Source organism: Aulonocara stuartgranti (assembly GCF_965226115.1).
Source record: "Aulonocara stuartgranti genome assembly, chromosome: 7".
Taxonomy (NCBI): domain Eukaryota; kingdom Metazoa; phylum Chordata; class Actinopteri; order Cichliformes; family Cichlidae; genus Aulonocara; species Aulonocara stuartgranti.
Genome location: NC_138945.1, coordinates 7828545 through 7852429, shown reverse-complemented (window position 1 = coordinate 7852429; position 23885 = coordinate 7828545). Strand labels below are relative to the sequence as shown.

The 23885-nt window shown below is 41.6% G+C and overlaps 2 protein-coding genes across 4 annotated transcripts in view; both read left to right on the top strand.

Moving 5' to 3' along the window:
* LOC309709531 (DNA repair protein XRCC4-like) overlaps window positions 1-2244 on the top strand; it is a 28102-nt gene extending 25858 nt beyond the window's left edge. For both annotated transcript variants that reach the window (XM_082538170.1, XM_082538171.1), the window contains one exon: window positions 1878-2244. In XM_082538170.1, coding sequence (XP_082394296.1) covers window positions 1878-1977 — 100 coding nt within the window. In that variant the 3' untranslated portion in view covers window positions 1978-2244. The remainder of the gene's footprint in view (window positions 1-1877) is intronic.
* A 4616-nt stretch (window positions 2245-6860) lies between these two features.
* vcanb (versican b) overlaps window positions 6861-23885 on the top strand; it is a 34428-nt gene continuing 17403 nt past the window's right edge. Inside the window, exons 1-8 of one of the 2 annotated variants that reach the window (XM_082538165.1) lie at window positions 6861-8454; window positions 9825-9902; window positions 10880-11302; window positions 13805-13979; window positions 14410-14537; window positions 14955-15251; window positions 19478-20182; window positions 23688-23821. In XM_082538165.1, the coding sequence (XP_082394291.1) occupies window positions 9836-9902; window positions 10880-11302; window positions 13805-13979; window positions 14410-14537; window positions 14955-15251; window positions 19478-20182; window positions 23688-23821 (1929 nt within the window). In that variant the 5' untranslated portion in view covers window positions 6861-8454; window positions 9825-9835. Of the gene's footprint in view, window positions 8588-9824; window positions 9903-10879; window positions 11303-13804; window positions 13980-14409; window positions 14538-14954; window positions 15252-19477; window positions 20183-23687; window positions 23822-23885 lie in introns of both variants that reach the window. The other variant, XM_082538164.1, reaches the window with a different exon arrangement.

Genomic DNA, 23885 nt, shown 5'->3' with positions numbered 1-23885 from the left:
TTTTTTTAAACACATATGCAGGCCTGACAACAGGTGTATCACTCCTCCGGTTTTCCACCTCAAGACGGTGTTTTCATTGCAATCTGCTTTTGTGACATTCATTAGTACCCTCACTGACACAAAACAAAACAACGACCACACAACACACTAACTACACACTCCACGCTAAACCACAAATCTCTCACATCTCAAAACTCGCTTTCTCTCTCTCGCTCACTCCTAAAACTTGCCCCTCTTCCTAAACAAAGAAATCCCACCTGTTGCTATTTTTCTATTGGTCGACATAGTACATTTTTTTTCACCAATAGGAGAGAGGTGGCTTCTTTTCTTTCTTTACAGTTTTCGGGCTGTCCTTAGAAAATGCTTTCTCTAGCATTTCTTCCTGCACAAACGTGATGATAGTATTCAGAAAAAAAGCATTGCTTGTGTATGTGTGTGTGTGTGTGTATATATATATATATATATATATAATATAATATAAAAATTGTAAATCTGGGTTTAGTGGCTTGCCATTAAAATTTAAAACTGGTGTTCACTTTGGAGTCTGAACCTTCAAAACAAGCTGAAATAGAGATTCAGGGTGGCTGCAGCTTGTTGCTATGTCAGCTTAAATCAGTCATGTAATGTCAGGTGTGTCGTGTCCTTTGACCCCAGAGTGTTAATAACATTCACCTTCTTTCCATTTCCAAACAACCAACCACTTGTGTGGAATGTGAAATTCCCATGGTGTTGTTCAAAAGGTGCTCTGGCACAGTCATAGGTATCACTTGCTTCTAAAAAAAAACAAAACCCATTTGTTAATGGTGAGTGGGGGGGCACTATGTAATATATTCAGTTTTAGAATTTATATTCAGTGTTAACTGTAGCTACCCTCAAAGTGTTAATGCTATCTTATTATAATAAACAACAACCCCTGAGCAAGGTACCGTCCCTACACACTGCTCCCCGGGCGCCTGCTTAGTGGGCTGCCCACTGCTTCACTGAGTGAATGGGTCAAATGCAGAGAAAAACAAGTAATTTCCCCATGGGGATCAATAAAGTATCCATTATTATTATTATTATTATTGTTATTGTCATGTGCAAAACTAGGGTAGCACTAGGGGTGGCAAGAGATCATTTTAGGGTGGCACATGCCACCCCATGCCACCCCTCTAGATCTGCCCCTGCTTATGGATTAACTAGTTTAAAGTATAAAATGTAAAAAATATTCATTGCTTGATGAAGCTAAGTTTTAGAGACCTTCAGTGTGACCTTCAACCAAGGCAGCTCACTGTCTGGGCATTATTTCCTTTTAGAGCTCAAATGTGACATGATATTTAAAACCCCTGTGTATCGTTCCCTATGTGCTTGTAGGTAGAACAACAACCGTATGAAACATAGTTTTAAAAAGCTCGATATTGATTTACTACAGCTTTAACCATGTCAGAGGTCAAATGTGACATTATTTGTCAATTTTTCACCAATAAATCATAACATTTAAAATATTGCATACAACAGCTATGATGTATATAGACCGAATGCACGCTTATGCCACAGGAAAAAAAGCCTGCTTTGGGGAGGTAACATCATCAGACTTAAAAACTGGTGGAGAACATGAGCCTCTATGTTGAAATGCACAAAAACAAATAGAAGTAGTGATGTGTTTGATGTAGAACACTTAAAGTAGGGGAATTGCTGGGCCACAGTTACACACACGCACACACACATTGCCCATGTGTTTCTTGTCTTGTGTCCTATAGAGCACATGACATATTTCCTGTTTCAACAGGCAAACGGTCCTGTAAACCAGTCTCATTAGCCCACTGACCTCTTTTCTGTGTGTGTGCGTGTGTGTGCATGTGCGTGCGTGTGTCTGTGTGTGTGTGTGTGGTTGACAGGAATGACTCCCCTGCAGGATCCAGTAAGCATCAGACTCCACGGCTCTCTGCAGATGCTGCAGCAAGTTCTGCAGTGGAAGACCTTTTTGAGGAATTCTGATGTTCCACGTCTGCACCTTATAGACGTAGACAAGACCACAGCAGTGAAATGCCAAGGCATCATATTTTTGTGATTGAATGCATCTAGTGCTGTATCTATATGGAAGGATAAAGCACTGCAAAAAAAGGCGTTCAATGGATGCTGATGAGAGAAATGCTTGGTGATTCTTTATAAAGCACTGTAGAGGTTGCTTTTTTTTTAGTAAAGTACACTAATGACCAATGTTTGGAATAGTAAAAATAATAAACATGTTTTTATCAAAGTTTACATTAGCTCAGGACTTCTTTGAAATGTATTTTTTCTGATATACTTTGCAGGCTACACATCAACAACTAATTTTGATATTTGTGTAAATAAAAAGTGAAAGCAAATAGTTAATGGACTGATTCTTACATAATTTTCTACTCTTCTGGAGCACTTAAGCGAAGCATCTATAAAGCACTTTTAGTGCTTTCTGTCTAACATTCACACTCCGATGGATACATCAGGGTTAATATCTTGCCCCAGGATATTTGGCAAGCCACCAACCTTTTGATTAGCAGAACTGATCTAACTCCTAAGCCACCCGGGCTGTAGCTTAGGACTTGAACAGCCAGGGATCAAACCCACAACCTATTCATCAATACAATTACAATTACTTTTTTTTAATTTGTCACATACACAGTATAACATATAGTGAACATGCAGTGAAATGCTTGTGTCCTGAGCTGCAGACAGGCTGCAGCTGTAGCCGTGCCATTCCAGGGCTGGTTTTTAGCAGTAAGGATACCCACCTGGTATCGTGTATAATCTGGGTTGTCTGTGAAGGTTCTCAGTCATCCAGGTCATCGTAGTCAAAGGAGCTTGCAAAGAAAAGCGTCTGGACTTCTTTAAGTTGCTTGAAGACGTTTCACCTCTCATCTGAGAAGCTTCTTCAGTTCTAAGGTCAAATGGTGGGGAGTCCCAGATATAACCTAGTGGGAGTAACCCCCTACAGAGGGACAAAAGGACCCCCTGATGATCCTCTAATCGCCTGAGCCAAGGTGTGAAACTGGGTGTGGGTCCCAATCAGCCAGAGTTTCGGGTGTGTTCATTGTGAAACCTGGCCCCACCTTATCATGCGAATTCCTGAGGTCAGATGGCCCAGGATGTGAGTGGGCGTTAAGGCGTCTGGGAAGGGATCTCAAAACTGGATTATAGATGGCAGAGAGTTGGTGTCGTAAACCCCCGCCTCTGTTCAAAGATGGTCGCTCACAGTGGACATAGATGGCTTCTTTCACTCCTCTTTCAAACCATCTGTCCTCTCTGTCCAAAATGTGAACATTGGCATCCTCGAAAGAGTGTCCTTTATCCTTAAGATGCAGATGGACTGCTGAGTCTTGTCCTGTGGAGGTGGCTCTTCTGTGTTGTGCCATGCGCTTGTGAAGTGACTGTTTGGTCTCTCCAATGTAGAGGTCTGGGCATTCCTCGCTGCACTGTACAGCATACACCACATTGTTAAGTCTGTGTTTAGGAGTTTTGTCTTTCGGGTGAACCAGTTTCTGTCTGAGCGTGTTGCTGGGTCTGAAATGCACCGGGATGTCATGCTTGGAGAAAACTCTCCTGAGTTTTTCTGATACACCGGCTACATAGGGGATGACAATGTTGTTGCGTCTGTCCTTCTTATCCTCCCTCGCTGGTGTCTGGTCTTCTTTTCTGTGCCTCTTTGCTGACTTTAAGAACGCCCATTTAGGATAGCCGCACGTTTTGAGTGCTTCCTTTACATGTGTGTGTTCCTTCTTTTTCCCTTCAGGCTTAGAGGGAACATGTTCTGCCCGGTGGTGTAGGGTCCTAAGTACTCCAAGTTTGTGTTCCAAAGGGTGATGGGAGTCAAAGAGGAGGTACTGGTCCGTGTGTGTGGGCTTCCGGTAAACTTCGATGTTGAGTTTGCCGTTCTCTTCAATGTGCACAGCGCAGTCCAGGAAAGGCAGACAGTTGTCCTTTGTGTCTTCCCTGGTGAACTTGATGTTCTTATCCACAGTGTTAATGTGCGCAGTGAAGGATTCCACTTCTTGTGTCTTGATTTTGACCCAGGTGTCGTCCACATATCTGTACCAGTGGCTGGGTACTCTTCCTTTGAAAGAGCCAAGAGCCTTCCTTTCCACTTCCTCCATGTAAAGGTTGGCTACAATAGGTGACACGGGGGAGCCCATGGCACAGCCATGTTTTTGTCTGTAAAAGCCTTCGTTGTATTTGAAATATGTAGTGGTGAGGCAGAGGTCGAACAGTGTGCAGATCTGATCGGGTGTGAAGTTGGTCCTGTCCTCCAAGGAGCTGTCTTCTTGTAGTCGTTTTTGACAGTCTCCACTGCCTCCGTGGTGGGTATGCAAGTGAAGAGAGAGACTACATCAAAGGACACCATGGTTTCATCTGGATCCAGGGTAAGTTTCTGGACCTTGTCGGTGAAGTCGGTGGAGTTCTTGATGTGGTCTGGGGTGTTCCTCACAAGAGGCGCGAGGATGGTAGCAAGGTGTTTAGCAATGTTGTAAGTGGCTGAGTTTATGCTACTGACTATGGGTCTGAGTGGGACAGCTTCCTTGTGGATCTTAGGAAGTCCATAGATGCAGGGTATGGCATTCCCTGGGTAAAGGCGGTGATATGTAAGGCGGTCAATAATTTTGTCCTTTTCAAAGTCTTGAAGGCAAGCTATAACTTTCTTTTTGTAGCTGCTTGTGGGGTCTCGCTTTAGGGCTTCGTAGGTATTGTTGTCACTGAGGAGAGTAGTGATCTTTGTATGGTAATCTGTAGTGTTTAGGACCACGGTGCACCTTCCCGTATCAGCTGGTAAAACAGTGCATTTCAGACCCAGCAACACGCTCAGACAAAAACTGGTTCACCCGAAAGACAAAACGCCACTGTACAGTGCAGCGAGGAATGCCCAGACCTCTACATTGGAGAGACCAAACAGCCACTTCACAAGCGCATGGCACAACACAGCAGTCCATCTGCATCTTAAGGATAAAGGACACTCTTTCGAGGATGCCAATGTTCACATTTTGGACAGAGAGGACAGATGGTTTGAAAGAGGAGTGAAAGAAGCCATCTATGTCCACTGTGAGCGACCATCTTTGAACAGAGGCGGGGGTTTACGACACCAACTCTCTGCCATCTATAATCCAGTTTTGAGATCCCTTCCCAGACGCCTTAACGCCCACTCACATCCTGGGCCATCTGACCTCAGGAATTCGCATGATAAGGTGGGGCCAGGTTTCACAATGAACACACCCGAAACTCTGGCTGATTGGGACCCACACCCAGTTTCACACCTTGGCTCAGGCGATTAGAGGATCATCAGGGGGTCCTTTTGTCCCTCTGTGGGGGGTTACTCCCACTAGGTTATATCTGGGACTCTCCACCATTTGACCTTAGAACTGAAGAAGCTTCTCAGATGAGAGGTGAAACGTCTTCAAGCAACTTAAAGAAGTCCAGACGCTTTTCTTTGCAAGCTCCTTTGACTATAATCTGGGTTAGACTCTCAGTGTGTATTTTGTCTTCTCTAGAGGTTTAGGATAATTTGACTTTAAAGATTTGTATGGTTTGAATGAATGCTTGCTGTAATTTTCCACACAAAAATAATAAACAATGTTCACTGTGTCATAGGACAGCATTTAAGTGGAAACTAAAATATTGGAAGAAAAAGATTCTCCCATTTAATTCAGTGTCACTTTTATAGTGCCTAATCACAACAGCAGTCGCCTGATATTGTAAAGACCCTGCATTGCTATTCGTAATTGGAACATGAACTGCAGAAGCACCTGGCTCTCTATTAAAGTGCATAAAACACTACTCCACAGTCCGTACAGATGTTCGTTGAACGTGTGTGTGTTCATGATCTGCTGATTAGCGTTACGGACTCCTCCACAGTGTTGAAAAGTCAATCATACTTATTATTGAGTTAAGACAGTTTTTGCCTTGCCCCCTGGAACACCCTTCATTGTAACCTCCCCTTGTTCTTACTAATACACTTGTGCAGATGTTAACTTGTCGTCACTTAACCGATTAAATACATTGCAGACTGTGTTCCTACAGAGTGCGAGAACAACATTAGGGGAGACCGGGGATAGTTGTAACATTTTTGACATTTCTGTCTGTAAATTGGAGCTCTTTTAAGGTAGTGGATTCAAAATGTAATGCAAAGTATTTACATGTCTCTGCTATTAAATAGTGCAGCTATTTTCTCTGCAGCACAATTACCCATTGCATGGTATGGCCTCAAACACAAAGAGTGAAATGTTACAATTAACCCCATAGTCTGGGTTAGTTGTAACATCCCGGGGTGAAATGTAACACAATGAAATAAGGGTACTGACAAAATATTAACATGTAATCTTTGTTTATTCAACACATGAATGCACTTAGAGCCATTTATGTAGCTGTGTGTGTGTGACAGAATGCAGAAATCTAGCTTTTGAACATATTCCAACCCCCCAAAAAAGACAAATTATGGAAAATCTGCAACTGAATATTTCATTAATTTTGGTTGGTCTTCCTTGAGTTTGGCCTCATTGGCTCAGTGGGCATTATAACCTACAACTCTTGCACCAATTTTGAACATAACAATGAAGCTGAAAAAATTTAGTTGTTCACCAGCATCGCAATTCCATTACTTTTTATCATGGCTTACCTTGGTGTGGTTTGCAAAGTGCTTCAGAAAGATGAGGAAATCTGTTTCTTGCATCCATCCTGATTTATTTCCACTACCAGTACTTCCTACTGGTCCATCTCTGACACAGTGATCTGCATAATGTATGTGTGGGAACACAAACAGTGGAGGAATTGTGTTGCCAATGGCATTAACCGGATATACAAATGCGACCAGTGAACGTCTCTCTGCTGATGTCGTTGCCCCAACTTGTTTAATATAAGTTAAAGTAATAGTGTGGTAAGTTGTAACATCTGCATTATTGTTACAACTAACCCAGACTGTTGCTGTTACAACTGACCCAGACTCCTATAGCCATGAACTAGCTAACATTATAGCCAACGGCTAAAACATTAGCACTAAAGACCTACACAGAATATATCCCCATAGACATACAAATAACATAATTTAAGTTTGATGAGTTTAACTGCAAAGCGGATAATGCTATTAAACATTGAAATAAAGTAGAAAAACTTACTTTTTGGCATACAGATTACTTTTTTTCATGTTAAATTGTCTGTGTTTGACAAAATGTGCTGATTTTTCACATGTGACAGCAGAACTGAATCCGGTTGTTCAGTGATGACGCGACGAATCCTACTTCCGGGTCTAAAGTAGTCTGCGTTTAATATGGCTTTTGTGTTGTTAACATGTTTAATGTTATGTATTTTCTTCTATTTGATCTCAAAAAGCTCCTAAAACAGTCAGTGATCCCTGTTGACCTCCCTCGGCTTTTATTACCGCTAATCATTTATTTAAGCTCAGTTTTTAAAACCTTAGGATGTAACTACAGCCCATCCCATGCAGCAGTATATGAATGACTAACCTCATATGTGGATGGATTATCTCAGTTGTTCTCCTGGCTGAAGTTTGGTCCTTTTACAGCATCCTGCCATGCGATTACATTTGTTCCTGACCACCGACAACACTCACGTTAACTTTTATCGAGTGGGAAAAAAAAGTTAGCTTGTTTATATTAAGCTAACATAGCTGTGTCGCTAGCGGTCACGTAGCACATCATTATATACCAGGTAGCTCAACTTCAGTAACCCTACAAACGTCACTGCTGTTTAGTTTTCTGTCTTCATTTATGCTGGAAGTGATAGCAGAGCTGTACGTTTTAATTTGTTTCCAAAACCCCGCAGTCAGGACATGCTATATTGTATTTAGATAGAAGCTAGCGAGCTAACTCCCTGCTAACTTCTAACTCCGTTAAATGTCATAAATTCTGTTTTCATGGATGCCTGGATCTTAAACTCAATTGTTACACCTGGTAGAGCAGAACGCTGATCATTTTATTAAAGATGAAAGACTTTAGACAGTTTTTCAACTCTCAGTAATGCCACAGTGATGTTTGATATATGGACCTGCAGCGGAGTTTAGACCCAGACACGGCTAGTGACGTCAGACTGAACAATCGGATTGGGCATGCACAGGATGAGTCACATCATTTGAAACTTAGCCCTGATTGGAGAAATTTGAAGTGTTACAACTGACCCACGTTACAACTATCCCCGGTCTCCCCTACTAAACAAATCACACTCGTTAAAGGAATATGAGGCAGTTAGGGTTCCAAAGCCATCCCGCTCAGGAGTCAGGTCTTTCTGCCAAAGAAAAGTCTCTCCCTTTCCTTCATTTCTCCAAATTCAGCCTATCTATACTTTGCTCTTTTTTGTCCCACTCAGATCTCCTTCCGCCCCCAAGTCCCTCCCCCGTTTTTACGTTACTTTAGGGATTGTGCGCTCCTCCTCTTCTTAATATCAAGATAATAACGCGTGCAGAGTGGATTTGAACTTCCAGCCAGACCAGTGAAGTGGGTGAGTACAGTGGTCTGAAAAATAAGCACGCTCACACTCCGCGGATCATTTGGAGTCTCCGGCAGTTTCATTTGGAAAAGTTTTAAGAAATCAACCCGAAACGAGCCAGCTGGACTTTGGATACACTTCCAAGGTTGTATTACATTATTATAATTATAATAATCATAATAATTATGATTATTATTATGTTTTCTCCGTGGCTCACCTGATGTTAACTAAGGGTAATATTTGTGTGGTTATTTAGCGATATTACTCTAATGTCAGTGTTTTATTCCCATATCAGGAGCTGCTTTTTAGGTGACGGGAATGTTCCCACACTAGTAGATCCAAGTGATTAGACACTCATTGATAAAATTGAGCCAGGGACCAATTACGTCCCCTCAACCAGCTGATTGATCACTTGATAAGCGGTATCACTGCAGCAGCCTCAGTGAAGCCCTGGAACAGCTTAGCACACACGTGGTTCCAGAAGCAGCGCTTTTCTCTTGTTTTTGAATTATTTTTTAATAATAATTATTATGCAAACTAGAGCTATGTAAAGCATTAAAGCAAAACCTAAATGTGATTCACCGACACGAAGTGTCCTAATAAGATTAAGAAAGGTTTCTCAGTTATTCATAATTACTCAGAGACAGTTAACTGTATTTATGAATTAATTTATTTTTATTTAACGTTGAAATAGAACAAATAGTACTTTATATAGTCCAGGCAATGTGAATTCCAGACATACATGTCCTAGTTCGTGCAATAATGGAAGAAAATTGGGAAAACATGTTATTCCATTATGTCTGTTCATTTATTTTAGTTAACAGTGATTCAAAACTGTAGGTTATATGAGCTACAATAAAACATTTGATTTTATTTCTATGAGATTAAGTGAGTAAAGAAAAATAAGATTTTAAAAGCCTAATTTTGTCCAAGTGAAACTGTACTATAGATTACTGAAATGCTGCATAAAAATCCACTTCACCTGGAAACACAGTCTAGTCTTTTTATTTACAGTCTAAGGCTACAGCGCAGCAGTATTTGTGCTCGTCTGCACCAACACTACTGGTTGATATTCCTGTACAAACTACTAATCTAATAATTAATGGCTTGATTGGTCAGTTGAGACTAATTGACTACAGTTTAGAGGGTATTACTAATTTTTAAAATCATTTTAGGTTATGCTACTAGGTACTACACTAGACTGCACTTTCTGTGGTTTGTGGTCACTGTGTCGCTTCTATGTTTTAAAAAAAAAGCTTATCTCATTCGAACATTATAACATATATTAACTAAAGTTAACTGTAGTCTTACAGTAGGCTAATATTTGGCATTTATTATAAGGTCCCACACTGACTGTCACTGCTTTTTTTTCTTTCTTGCAGATACTGTTGAGATGATTAAACACATCCTTATACTCCTGCTCTGTCTTGTGTGTCTGTGTTCACCCCGTCCTCAGCCAGGTAAGTTGAGTCTAGCAGGATATGATGATTTTGTAGCTGAATCCAAACTTTGTAACCCGCCCTGGTGCTTTCTCTCTGACGTAGCTGTAATTACGTGCCAGATTTGCAGATCCAAGACTGACAAAGTGGAAAATTATTATACTCTCAACACAACACAAATTCACTCTGCATACACACGTAACCAGCATTCCCTGGTTAAGTGTGTATGCAGTCACACATACACACACACACACACACACTCTTTCACTTGTTTTTTTTTTTTTTCCATTTTCTTCTTGCAGCTGAACGCTCCCACACTTTCTCAGAGCAGGTATTAGTGCAATACTTCTGCAGATTCCACGGTTGTTTATGCAGGTTAAAGATATATTTCCATATAGAATTTCAATTCTCCAAATGGATTTATAGTTGAACTCCACAGAAACTGGTTTCCTGCTTTGAACCAAACCCTGCTCAGGTGTAGCTGGTCACTACTCTTGCTTTGAGATTGATCTGCAGCTATGTGTATATTGAGATCAATACAGCCATTAGGCCATGGGCATAGACTTCTGGGTATGACACATGGGCCTGAGGGGTCTGGTACTTAGCTATTGGCAGCAGATCCTACTTTTCCTGATTCTATTTTGGGTCCTGAGAGCTAAGGAGTGGGTCGCTGTGGATCAGTGTTTCATTGGATGGGAAGTGACATTGATTCACTGCATTGGGCCTCTGCCTTGTATTTTTGGAGCCAGACATGATCATATTTAGACAGGGTGGAGTACTAAGTTATCAGCTAATGTCAGCAAGCTGAGTTAGCTAGCCTCACACAAAGACGCGGTGTAACACACAGACAGAAATAGCAAAACTAGTAAAATACTGGAATTGCACTCATGAAAAGTGGAGTCTAGACTTCTTAGTTAGGTTGTACGTCCATTAAAATGCAGCAAAAAGCATTGCTTTTATTCATTTTAGACTCAAACTGGTTCCTGTTTTCCTTCCAGCACCTCCAGAGATGGCAGTGAAGATGGAGGAGAAATTGGCTGTAGCTGGCTCTCTAGCAGACACAGTGGTGCTACCGTGTTACTTCTCCATAACGCAAGCTTATCCCAGCAGCTCCGCACAAGCTCTGACGCACACCCCTACACCTGCGCAAACTCACAGCCAGAGCTCTGATGACTACGGCAGGATCAAGTGGACGAAGCTAGATGGGCAGGAGGAGAAAGTGGTGCTGGTGGCCCAGGGACTGGGAGTAAAGTTGGGGCATAGCTTTGAGAGCAGGGTGTCAGTGCTCAGCTACCCACAGTGGTTTGGAGATGCTTCTCTGGTGATAGGGAAGCTCAGGGCCAGCGATGCTGGGTTATACCGCTGCGAGGTGATGCATGGGCTAGAGTCCACTCAGGTCACAGTCATCCTCACTGTCAGAGGTGAGTAAAACATACAGGAACACTAGCAACTCACCATTTTATAGTCAGGTTAGGAGTCTGTATGCAAGTCTACAAACTTCATTGTCTGTATCCAGATGTGCCCAGCTGGCAGAGACTTCAAAGTTGAAGGTGTCGCCAAAAGTATTGACTGAAATGTGTACACGTGCCATTTTCTTTAAAGTGCCCTTCCTCTCTGGTCATTGTAATGGTCTGTTTTCTAATCCATCTGCTGAAAGAGGAAAGATTCTCTGAGATGACCTAAAAACTTTTAGGCAACTAGTCCAAAGCTAACTGTGTCCAGCAAACACTTTACTCCAGTGTGATGTGGAAACCTAAAGTCTGCTTTACACAAACACTCGCACCAGTCCCAAAAAGCTGATTCTGTTCATCGTAGCGTTTTCAGTGGGAGAAATGTTTCGGTATCATCCAAGTGACTTCTTCAGTCTCAGCTGACTGCAAGTTTCCCAACCTCATAAACAGTACATCTGCACAGTGACTGAAACTAGCACCACTGGCAAACAATGGGCTGGGAGGTCTCACATCATTCTTTCACTCATTCAGGAGACATCTTGTGTCTTGTTGTGTGTGCTACAAAGATATTACCACTATTTTAAGCTGTGTGCTGTATTGTGAGGAGAGAGTGTTTTAAAAAAAAACAACATATGCTGGAGATCCAGATCTGCATTATTTGCAGCCTAGGAGAGTGGCCAGCATTCATTTTTAAAAAGTTTAATTCTGATTTTTTAAAATTCTCAAAACACAACCTTTCAATTTTAGACAAAACTTTATTTAACACAGGCATCACTAAAGTCAAAGCATGGTGGACAAAGAAATTCACAGGACTGGGAGCCACTGCGATAGAGGGAGAGGTGTGTTATTTCACAAGCTCAGGTAGAAGGTGTGTATGATTGCAATGGTGAGTGAAAGGAGAAGGGTAAGAGGGCGAAGCAAGGCTACAGAGAGGGGTGGTTCACTGGGTGAGTGGGTGAGTGATAAACGAGCAGATGTCCGACGTCCTCTTTTCCACAGCGGGGGTAACTTGCAGCAAGCCGGAGGGCAGGCAAGTGAGATTTCAGGCTTACTCCAGGAAAACTAGAGGTAAGACCAGTGGCAGCTGGTAGGTAGCAAGTGGGCGAGGAGGACCAGCATCAGAGGGAATTTGGTTCTTAGTGGAGATGAGTGAATGCTGATCCAAGGATGCAAAACTGGAAACACAGAGCAATGTTACACAGGGAAATGAGTATGCTAACGGAACATGGAGACATAAGGAAAGGTGGACCTGGGAACTAGAAACAAAGCCTCAGGAGCAGAATGGAAAATATGCCAGAATACCAAAACACACCAGATCTTGACAGTACCCCAAGAGTCACCTCCAGGCACTGATCAGACACAGACCTGCAAAGACACTCGTAGAAGAAAGAGATTAAAGAATGGTCAAGGATGAATGCCCGCAGGACCCAGGAATGCTCCTACGGGCAGTACCCCTCCCAGTCCAACATGAACTGATTGCGCTGGCCTTGCTGACAAACGTTAACGAGCCAGCAAAAATCATAGGCTGGGTGGCTGTCGATGAGCCGGGTGGGTAGTGGGGGAGGATCGCATAGAGGGCACAGTTGACTGGAATACACCGGTTTGAGTCGAGACACATGAAAGGTGAGATGACTGCGCAGTGATGGGGGCAACTTGAGTTTGACAGTCATGGGACTAATTACAGAGTCTATTTCATATGGACCCATAAAACGAGAAGCTATTTTTTGGGTTAATGATTTTAATGGTAAATCTTTAGTTGGAAGCCATACTGACTGGGTAAGTAACTGGGTGCAAGGGAGCAATGACAATCAGTGTACTTTTTGTTGTGGTTTTAAGCAGAGTCCCCCTGGTTTGAGTCCAGACCTGCTGACTCAGTTGGAGGTAATGTAAAAGTAATGCTGCTCATCACCCTGAACACACCATCCCCACTGTGAAACATGGTGATGGCAGCATCATGCTGTGGGGATGCTTTTCTTCAGCAGGGACAGAGAAGCTGGTCAGAGTTAATGGGAAAATGGAAGGAGCTACATACAGGACAATCCTGAAAGAAAACCTGTTGGAGGCTGGGAAGGAGATTAACCTTCCAGCAAGACGATTATCCTAAACATACAGCAATAGCTACAATTGAATTGATTAGATCAAAGAATATTCATGTGTCAGAACGGCCCGGTCAAAGTCCAGACTTAAATCCCATTGAGCATCTATGGCAAGACTTGAAAATTGCTGTTCACAGATACTCTCCATCCAATCTGGCTGATTGGCTATTGATTTTGTTTTGATTTTAAGTTTGATTTCCTGATATGTAGATTTGTTTTTCAAGCATGAACTGAAACCTTGACTTTTGGATATTCATAATTTTGGTCATATATTTCGTCTCGAGGACCTTCAATAATGGATCTAAAATTATGTTGATTTAATAAAACGCTATTGAAGGCATCCATATATTCCTGATTGTTGATAACCCTTCTGCAGGTGTGGTGTTCCACTACAGAGCTAACAGCAGCCGCTACAGTCTGAACTATTCTGAGGCTGTGGAAGCGTGCCACTCTGTAGACGCATCCATCGCTACACCTGAGCAGCTGACGGCTGCTTTTGAAGATGGCCTCGACCAGTGTGATGCGGGCTGGCTTGCAGACCAGTCAGTTAGGTATGTTCCTACATTTCTTTAAACAAATAATCTCAAGTTTAATGTCCCTCGTAATTTCATGATAAATTAGCAGATAAAATAACCGAAATTCAAAAGTTGAAGTGCCATTTTGAATCTCAGCGAGCCCAAATGTGATGGTAAATCAAGTGCGGTAGGCCAACTCTGCCACACCAACCCTCTGTATTTCCTCCTTCATTACATCCATGGATCTTCTCTGAGACTCTGCACTTAAGTCACATTTTCGTCGTGTGCAGTTCACTGTGTTGGTGCACAGAGGCAAAACTACAAAAACTGTTATTGTACACGTACTTAGGGACCCAACTATAGAACATGAAAACCGAATAAACAAATAAATATGACCTCTTTAAATATCAGATCATTTCTTGCTCTGCTTTTAAAAATATTGTCATTATTATTGTTCATTTTTCAGATATCCAGTCACAGTGACCCGTCCAGGCTGCGAAGGTAATCTAAAGAATCGGCCAGGTGTGAGAACCTACGGCATCCGTGACCCCATGGAGAAATATGATGTGTACTGTTACGTAGACAAACTACACGGTAAATACACATGCAAGACACATACATACTGAAATACAGAATTATAGAGGCAGTGGTTAGCTTAGCTTAGCATTAAGTGTTTAGCAGAACACTTTTCTGAAGTTAAAATTTCAACCTTGTAGCTCCTCCACTAGTTTCTGCTAGTCTGCTGCGGCTCTATACCAGGGGTGGGGAACTCCCGGCCTCAGGGGCCGGTGTCCTGCAGGTTTTAGATGTGTTCTTGAAACAACAAAGCTGATTTAAATGGCTAAATTACCTCCTCAACATGTCTTGAGGTTCTCCAGAGGCCTGGTAATGATAATAATCATTTGATTCAGGTGTGTTGATCCAGGGTGACAAATGTAATTCATTTAAAACATCAAGTAAAAAGACTGTGGTTAGCTGTAAACTGACTTTGTGTATCTGCTCTGTCTGTAGGCGAGGTATTCTATCCTACTTCCATCAGCAGTAAGCTCACCTGGCAGCAAGCAAGGGAAGAGTGCGAGAAGCATGATGCCGTGCTGGCATCGCCCGGTCATCTGTTTGCAGCCTGGAGGGGGGGGCTAAACCGCTGCGACTTTGGCTGGCTATCTGACGGCAGTGTCCGTTACCCCATCACCGTCCCCAGGCCTCAGTGTGGAGGAGGCCAGCTGGGGGTCCGCACACTTTACAAGTATGAAAACCAGACTGGTTACCCAGACCCCACTGACAGGCACGGGGCTTTCTGCTTCAAGGGTAAGACAGAAACACACATTGATCCAAACTGGACAGTAATTTACTCTGCTCATTTTCTTATTTGCATGAACTTAGTCTTGCAACAGAGTGGTCTCATATCTATTAAGTGTTTATCCCGTTTTCTAGTTTCAAAGGGTGAAAAAGGCTGCGTAATAAACAGTTTTAAAAAGCATGTCAGTTTCGGCAGCTTCTTTCATTTAAGCCACATACATCGAGCTGGTTTCACAGGACAGGAGTCTGTCTCTGTTATTTAAGGGTTATTTTACCTTATATAAATATTAAGCACATTGACATGTCTGTGCTTGTGATTTGGCGCTATATCAATAAAATCAAATTGAATTGAATCGAATAGTCGAAGTCTCTGCATCCTAGTTGGCTTTTGAAACTCCAAAAACCACAAGCTTTAATTACAGATACAGTCCCACTCAGGACCTTTGCAGGTCACAGAGCAGTGTTTCACAAGACACCGAGCATGTATGTGCAAATTGTTTGGTCATATTTTAATGAGGAATTCTGCTTAGAGCAGTTGTGTCTTTAGATGCATTGTGTAACCTGGTTAAGAAAATTAATATTACAGATAAAAAATTAAGACAAATTACAAAGTGTATGGAATCCAGGTCCATGCTGCACTGTTGAGCTTGCAATACTTGCCCTCCTCCAAACATCCACAACACTTTGACAAGAAAAGTCTAATTTGGTCAATAAACACTGAGGTGTCACAATCTGCAACCACTTAAAAGCCGAGTAAAAAGAAGTTACAAAGAACAAACCCAACCAAGAGAAGAATGATCTCTTAGTAGCCATGTTAATGGTGGGCCATGTTTTTTACAAGGGGAAAAACCCAGCACGTGCACTCTAACACAGATAGAACAGAAACAGGACAAGTCCCTAATGTTTCACAGCTGCGACCCTGCCCAAACTCAGACAGACAGACGGAGGAGGAGATGTAAAAGAGAGGGATTTCTCCCATAAGTGACATCATTGTATAAAAAGCACAAAACTTTAACAGTGAGCCCAGCTCAGTCTGCAGTGTGAAGCTGCAGCATCAAGTATGAGGCACTAAACATAATTTCACTCACTTGCCTTTCTGAACATGAAACCTGTGTAATGTGCTTTACCAAGACTTAAGTATAGTGGCAGGACTGCAAGAGAAAGTAAATGTACAGTGACGGACAGACCCCAGCCAGATGGTTGAAGCTCGCCAAATACATGACATCATATCTGGGAAGGACTTAACATGCAGCCAGGGTCTCCTTCACTGTGCAAAAAGACAGACTCAACCACAGTTAAAGCACAAGTCTGCAGGCAATTCACACCTTTAGCAAGCTCTTTGATAGAAGCAGTAATCAAAAAATGCAGTTTAACAAGTATTCCTTCAATAAAAGTCACAATAAAGGTACAGACCTATAACAGCTTTTACTTAGTAAAAGTAGTGCAGAAACATTTGATTCAATTCAGTTCAATTTTATTTCTATAGTGCCAAATCACAGCATCGGTTGCCTCAGCATCTGCTCTGTGACTGCTTCACCTGTTCTGTTACAGACTTTCTGAGGACTTGTGTAACCCAGTGGAGTCTAACTGAATGGAGCATGACCGTAACATCATTTTCAGTTTTGTTTTAGGTTGTCAGAAAGGTATTTTCTCTAGATTATAGAGGATAATAGTGGTGTTGTACCTGCAGTATAAAGCATCATATAAGAATCAGTCCATTTGCCATTATGTTGAAAAGTCTTCCTTATATGTCTCTCTAGATCTAAAATTATGGCTATAGTGCTAAAGAGAAACAGGAAAAAAGCACACTCACAAAACCCACCCAACCAAACACCCTCCTGCACATTCACACATGGAGGGGACTATGTTACATCCAGTTTATTAAAGCATTATGTATGTGACGCTCAAACCCCCCACTCACTCCCAGGACACTAACCATTTGAACTCAGCACTTAGACACATACAAAGGAATGCATTGTATGTTCAGGAGCCCTAATTGTTAGTTTTTCATGTGGTATATGCTCCATGATAACAAGGCATTAATCTTCCCTTTGTGAGGATTTATTCATGCACAGCTCTCTGAAGGTCCACTACATCATTTCTATCAGGTTGAGGTCTGGAGCACTGATTCTTTACTTTTTCAGTTATTCTGTTGTAGATAAGCTGCTGTGTTTGGGATTATTGCCCTGTTGATTAACTGTCAGACAGATGGCTTAACATTTGACTCTAGAACTGTCACGGTCCTGGGTCGGTGACCCAGTGTTTTGGTTTTTGTCTGATTATTGATCTTTGTTTTTATCTGGAGTTTGACTGCTGGTGTGATGGTTTCTGTTTTGTATTTCTAGTTCTTAGGTTTTGGTCCCCTGTGTAGTTTCAAGTCCCTGCCCTTGAGCCAGTTGTATTTCCTGTTTTACTTTGAAGGTCCATGTCTCAGGTCATGTATTCTGCTTTGCTCCCCTCCCCCGTTGTCTTGTCTAATTAGGTTCAGCTGTGTCTCACTCCTGTGTGCCATCTCCTTGTTACCTTGTGTGAATATTTAGTGGCATTTTAGGTCAGGGATAGCTCAGTAGGTAGAGTGATGGCCCCATGATCGGAAGGTCGGGGGTTCGATTCCACTGAATGGTGACCCTGAGCAAGGTACCGTCCCTACACACCGCTGCCCACTGCTTCACAGAGTGAATGGGTTAAATACAGAGAGGAATTTCCCCTCGGGGATAAATAAAGTATACATTATTATTATTAGTGTGTGGTTACCTCTCTTCTTTGTTGGAGCATCTGTGTATCATTCTGTGTATTATGCCTGTTGGTCATCTTGTTCATCTTCCCCATTGTCTCTCCAGCTAAGTTTCCATGTTTCAGGTTATTTAGTTTTATTTTTCTAGCTTCATGTTTAGCTGTCCCCAGTTTAGGTTTTTATTAGTGGTTTTGAGGTAATTCTTACAGCCGCAATAAAGGCTCATTCTCATTCTCATTCTCCTTCATCATTGTCTGCACCTGGGTCCACACCTCTTATCTCCACACTGTTTGTGAGGCAAACCGTGACAAGAAAGCAGTCTTCTCTGCTAAGATGACTGGCAAAAGTCTTCTGTGTTTTCCACTTATGAATAATCGTTCAAACTGTACAATGATGGACTTGGAAAGGTTTGGATATAGCCTTACATTATAACCCTTCCTAGACTGATTGATTACTGATGTACAATTGATAATGTGATAATGTGCAAACTGCCAAACCATCAGTATTTATAGAGGTGTTCACACTTACTGATGATCAGATAATCAAGTGAATTTGGTTAGCAGCTTAAGTCCCGTGGAAACACAGAATTTTACGTAGTTTTTCACACACTTTCTGTATTTTGCCTCAGTTGATACGGTGTAATATGTCATGTTTTTGTTCTTTATCTGAGGTTGTATTTAACCAATTTTAAGATAATTTTTATTATGTCTTGAGGGTGTACTATTTTTTCTGGGGACTGAAGCAGCTTCATTCTTGACAGGTGACTTAATGTTTCCAAAATCAGCAATCAATCTGCTGCATTTCCTTTTATAGCTTGCTGTGTGCTAGCTGCCGTCTGACAGCTTCCCAGACTCCTGTTTCTTTATTTAATGACTCATTGGTTTTGCTGATTTCATTCTGTGAACATTTTTCACTCAGTATAAATGTTGCTTGCTTGCCTAAATGGTTTTTAACACACTCATAGTTTTCCACATTTTCCCACTGGTGCTGTGTCTTATTTTCCAAAGCAGACGGGTTTATTTTCTACCTAATCATTCTTAACATTATATGCCAGGTTTACAATAGGATTTTCGCAAATACTCATTTGTAACCCACTGCTGCGTTGATCACTAACACTTCTTCCTTCCTAGCATTTGTTTCTGAATGACTGACAATAACATGGACAAATGGAAAAGAAAGAAAGGAGGAAATGAGAATGATTGCACTGACAGCACTGGTGTTGTTAGGCCCTTGCAGTGATTCAAACCAGTAGGGAGCGCCTCTTGCTGCCACCACATTTGATATAAAGAAAGACTTGTGAATATGGCTAGTTTTAGTGAAAATGTTGCTTCCTTACATTAGTATTATGTGTTTTGCAATTATTTTTTTTGTAGTGACTAAGAAAAAATTATGCCTTTTTCATTAACAGAGTTGCAGTTGGGCAGCACTTCTTAACTGCCGAGCTCTTTGTAGGACCCACTTCTAAATTCTTGTCTTGCTCCTGTGTTCCCCTCTTTTACAGTTAGACTGGAAGAGCCAACAACTACAAGTTCCCTGATGACTCCAATTGTGTACAAACCTGACATCCCTACATATAGTCCCCATGCTACAATAGCTTCACACGTTGAAAGAGCTGAAATCCAAGGAAAAGGACCAGAACCTGTTGGACATTCACCCACAGACAGCCCACTTACTTCTACACACACCACAGCCTCAGCAACTCTTACTACCATTTCACAAGAGCTTGTATCAGGAGATATCTTGCAGCTGCCTCCATTACCCACCACCCGCACTCAGCCTCCACATCTGGACATCTCCCAATTAGATCAGGCAGGACCAGGCAGGGGTGAGACCAGTGGCAGAGGGGAAGAAGGCAGCAGCCAGGGCAACTCTGGTGGGTCTGAGGTAGGAGCAACGGCAACCCCGGAGATCACATCAAGGCCTAGTAAACTTCAGGACATCAGTGCACGGGTTGAAACGTCATCAGTTGAAGACGCCGCTGCACACCCAGTTCCATCAGAGATCCTTACACCAAAGCCAGACATCGCAGCTGGGACTACTGAAGTGGAGGAACAACCTGCAGTTGTTTTCAAAGAGGATTACACCATTAGAGCTCAAACGATATTTGACCATGAGAAGTCTCTAGACATTCCTGAGACAACATCAGCAAAACCTCCTATCCATCTCATCATTGTCGATGTGCAAAGCACCAATGGGTCAGAATCAGGTGAGCTGGGTGGGGTGGGGTTTTAAATAAGTCATGTAGTAATTTAAGTCATACTGTTAGGCCCTGGAAAGCATTAAGAGAAATGGCATATAGATGCCAGTACTGTGTTGAAAATTTGGTTGGAAGTACTGGCAAAAATAATAAGTACATGTTAGCATGTCATGTAAGCATCGTTCTCTAGAAAGAAGGAGAAGTATGATGACAAAAACACACATATGTCCATGCCAAAACATGTCTTTTTTTCTTGGCGTGATTTAAATAATAATCTATCCCACGACAGAACATATTAACTGGAAGCCAGCTGGCATTTAAAGCCCCCAGTATGGGGGCTGTAGAGGTAGACCTCCAGAGTGGGAAAATTTCACCATTGGCAATAAAAAGATTATTATCTAACATGTGGTGCAATGTGCCCTCCTGAATCTTGTAAAAGGCTTTGGCTGAGAACATTTATCTTGGGAATTACTTTATGTTTGTTATGTTGTGCTGTCGAGGACTGAAGAACAGCTGATTTTGTTGTCTCAGTGGAGCCACATACACCACAGCCTTGAACTTGTCTAAATACTAGTCTAAAGAGGTTTATGTGTAAACATAAGTGTCGACACAGCTTTAAAATGATTGAGAAATCTTGAATGTAAGCACACTGATTTGCAGCACTGTGATAACAGTGCAGATAATTCAATTCAATGTTATTTACACAGCGCCAAATCACAACAACAGTTGCCTCAAGGCTTTATGTCGTAAGGTAGACCCTAAAATAATACATACAGGAAAAAAACCCAGAACAACAGAACCAGGCTCAGGGAGGGGCGGCCATCTGTCACGACCAATTGGGGTGAAATGGCACCTTGCAAGTGGCTCTCCTGTCTACTGCATGTTATACCGAGGCAGCATCCATTGCAGCAGTGAAATAACACTGAAACAAACTGTAGACTGACCCGATTCTATCAACAATTTGTAGTAAGAACTTCATGTGTAAAATGGCAAAGGACACAGCTCATGGTGTGCAACCTTTTTTTAATATGCTCACACATTTTCACACAAAACATGCTGTATTTGTAGAGCCAGATGTGGAAATGAAGTCAGTCATTGCTGTGCAGCCAGTTTGTAGTTAAACACACTGTAAACACACCACAGCACTGGAAAAAACAGGATGGGTTCGGCAAAAGACAAACACTGTATATCAACAGTCTTTCTGAACACTTTCTTTTCTTTTCACTCACACGCAAAGAGACAGTGGAGGTCTGATGGAGTGATCAGTCTCTGCTGGCTTTAGACATAGGTGATCAGTCTCTGCTGGCTTTAGACATGCCTACAGAGTTTGGTCTTCAACTTTCCCATCAGGATTTCTGCACAAAGAGTTGCCAATAAACCACAAATACTGGACTGTAATAATCTTTTCTCCAGGGAACAGTTTGAGTTGCTAAAATTAACAAGTTCTCAAACAATCCCTATATTCTACACTTCATTTTCTCTTAATTCGTTTGAATTAGCACCATTACCACCAATGTTTGATTACATTAAACAGGCTAACCAAGAACTGGCAGACAGTCATGTTATTTCCCCCCCTTCTGATTAGGCTGGATATGGCCACAGTAGGTCCTGTGTTGTGTCTTTAATCTAGGTTCTCTGGAGAGAAGAGAAATTTCTCCGTTCGAATTACAACCATATCAAAAGTACATATTTATAATTAAAAAATTAAAATCACTTGCTGACAAATGTGAGATGTAGGGCGTGATTTGCAGTGAATGCAGTGGGGTTTACAGCAGTAAAACAAAGACACTGTATTTTCACCAGCTTGCTCAGATCTTTGTTTTGGCATATTTTGTGCCTGGAAATGGTTAATAGCACTTGACAAGAGAGAGGCCCTGTCTGCCCAGAGCCTAATAATCATTGATTCAGATTACAGTGCATATGTGTTTGCTACCCTTAGCCAAGTGGTACCATCTTCCAGAAGTTGTGTTTGTTATTAAAATGATGAAGGCATGTTCTGTTACATGTGTAATATACCATCACATGAGGCTCTCAGTTCATATCCTCAGGAAATTAGGAAAGTTGAACCATTGAGTGTTACAATGAAGAATGACTTCTTCATGTGGTGTCAAGTTCAGAGTGACACAGAGGTTGACATGGACCAATTAACTAGTCACTTAACAGTAACAGCATGCTTCTTGGTCAACTGTTTTTTTCTGTTGAAGTTTTGTACATATTTAGACAATTTAAGGTCTGTAAGTTCTCTGTTATGACTCTGTATACATTTGCATACTCTGCTTCCCCTCTGTATAGCTTCCATGTGTACCACTAGGTCTTAATGAAGAGACACAAGCATGCATTGTTTGAGAGAAGCCGCTGGCACAGACTGACCTTAATTATAGGAAACTCAGACTTTTAACTGTTAACCATCCAAATATGCTCTTCGGCTCATTTTAACAAATGTCAGAAATGCGCTACTGTGGGTTTTTGCCAGAGCTGTAAGATCTTAGATCCTTCACTGAAGTTGCAGTACCACAATGCAAAAGCTCTGCTTTCAAATGCTTTACTGATGTTAAGGTGAAGAAACGTCATCAGGAATATTAAAAAATTAAAAATATAAAAACTTCTGCAGGTTTACGATGAAAAGATCACCATAGCTAGTGTGTCTTCGAAGTGAAGCCTTTAAGCTTGGATTCTGATGGCAAACCAAGATTTCCGAATGTATTGTAGTCTGTGGTGAAGCCACCCTGGCTGGATTTTGTGAATGTAGTACAAACTCTTCTGATGAGTCTATGGTCTCGATCACATTGATTTTTAAAGCTTAGTAAGCAAGATATGCTTTAAAACTGGCTACCTTGATTCTAACTATAACTGCATGTCTGTCAGTATCACAGTCAAATCTGACCCTTGGTCTTGAGTTTTAAAAGTTTAAGGCAGCAAAAATGTCTAGCTTGAGGCATTATAACAGAACTTAACATAACAACATATGATGTTGTGGTGGATACATCCATCTTTTTTTCTGCTGTCTCTGATTCCCTCGCTCAAGAGCACACTTAACTACGACGAAACCACCAGAATGTCACCTGTTGTTCGGGATCACTGACTGATCTTTAGCCAGTGTGAGTGGGGCTTTAGCAATCAGTTTCACATAAACTGCCAGCAACCTGTCTAGGAACATGTGTTTTTCCTCTCAACTGCTGGTTGCTAGTTCATGACTGACCCGTCTCTAGACCTGTGTTTCTGAGGCCTTCATTATACATGACTTTATGCTACAATACCATGATGATCTAGTTTAATTATAATAAGCAAAACTTTTCTACCAGGCTGCAAACCATTTTAAATTTGCTCTAAAGTTAGTCATTTTAACATAGAGGCTGTATGGTGATTTATTTGATTTTTCCCAAGAGGCTGTGGCCTGGTACTGACATTGCACTTTAAGTAAGGAATAAAATCATAACACTTGTTGCTTGTTTTTCTTTTCTTTTTTTGTTTTTTGCCTTGATGTGTTATATGGCTGCTTATCATCTGCCTCTAGTGAAACGTCTCGTGGACCTCCTGAAGCAGCCTGTGACCAGTAAAGGTATCCAGGGCAGCGGGGAGATCACTTCCCTTGAGGTGCCTCCGATTGATATGGCACAAATAGTCAGCTTTTTCAATGGAAAACATGAGGTACTTTCTATACACTGATATGTCTACTAAATAATTCTAGTTTAATCCTCCAATATACATATAT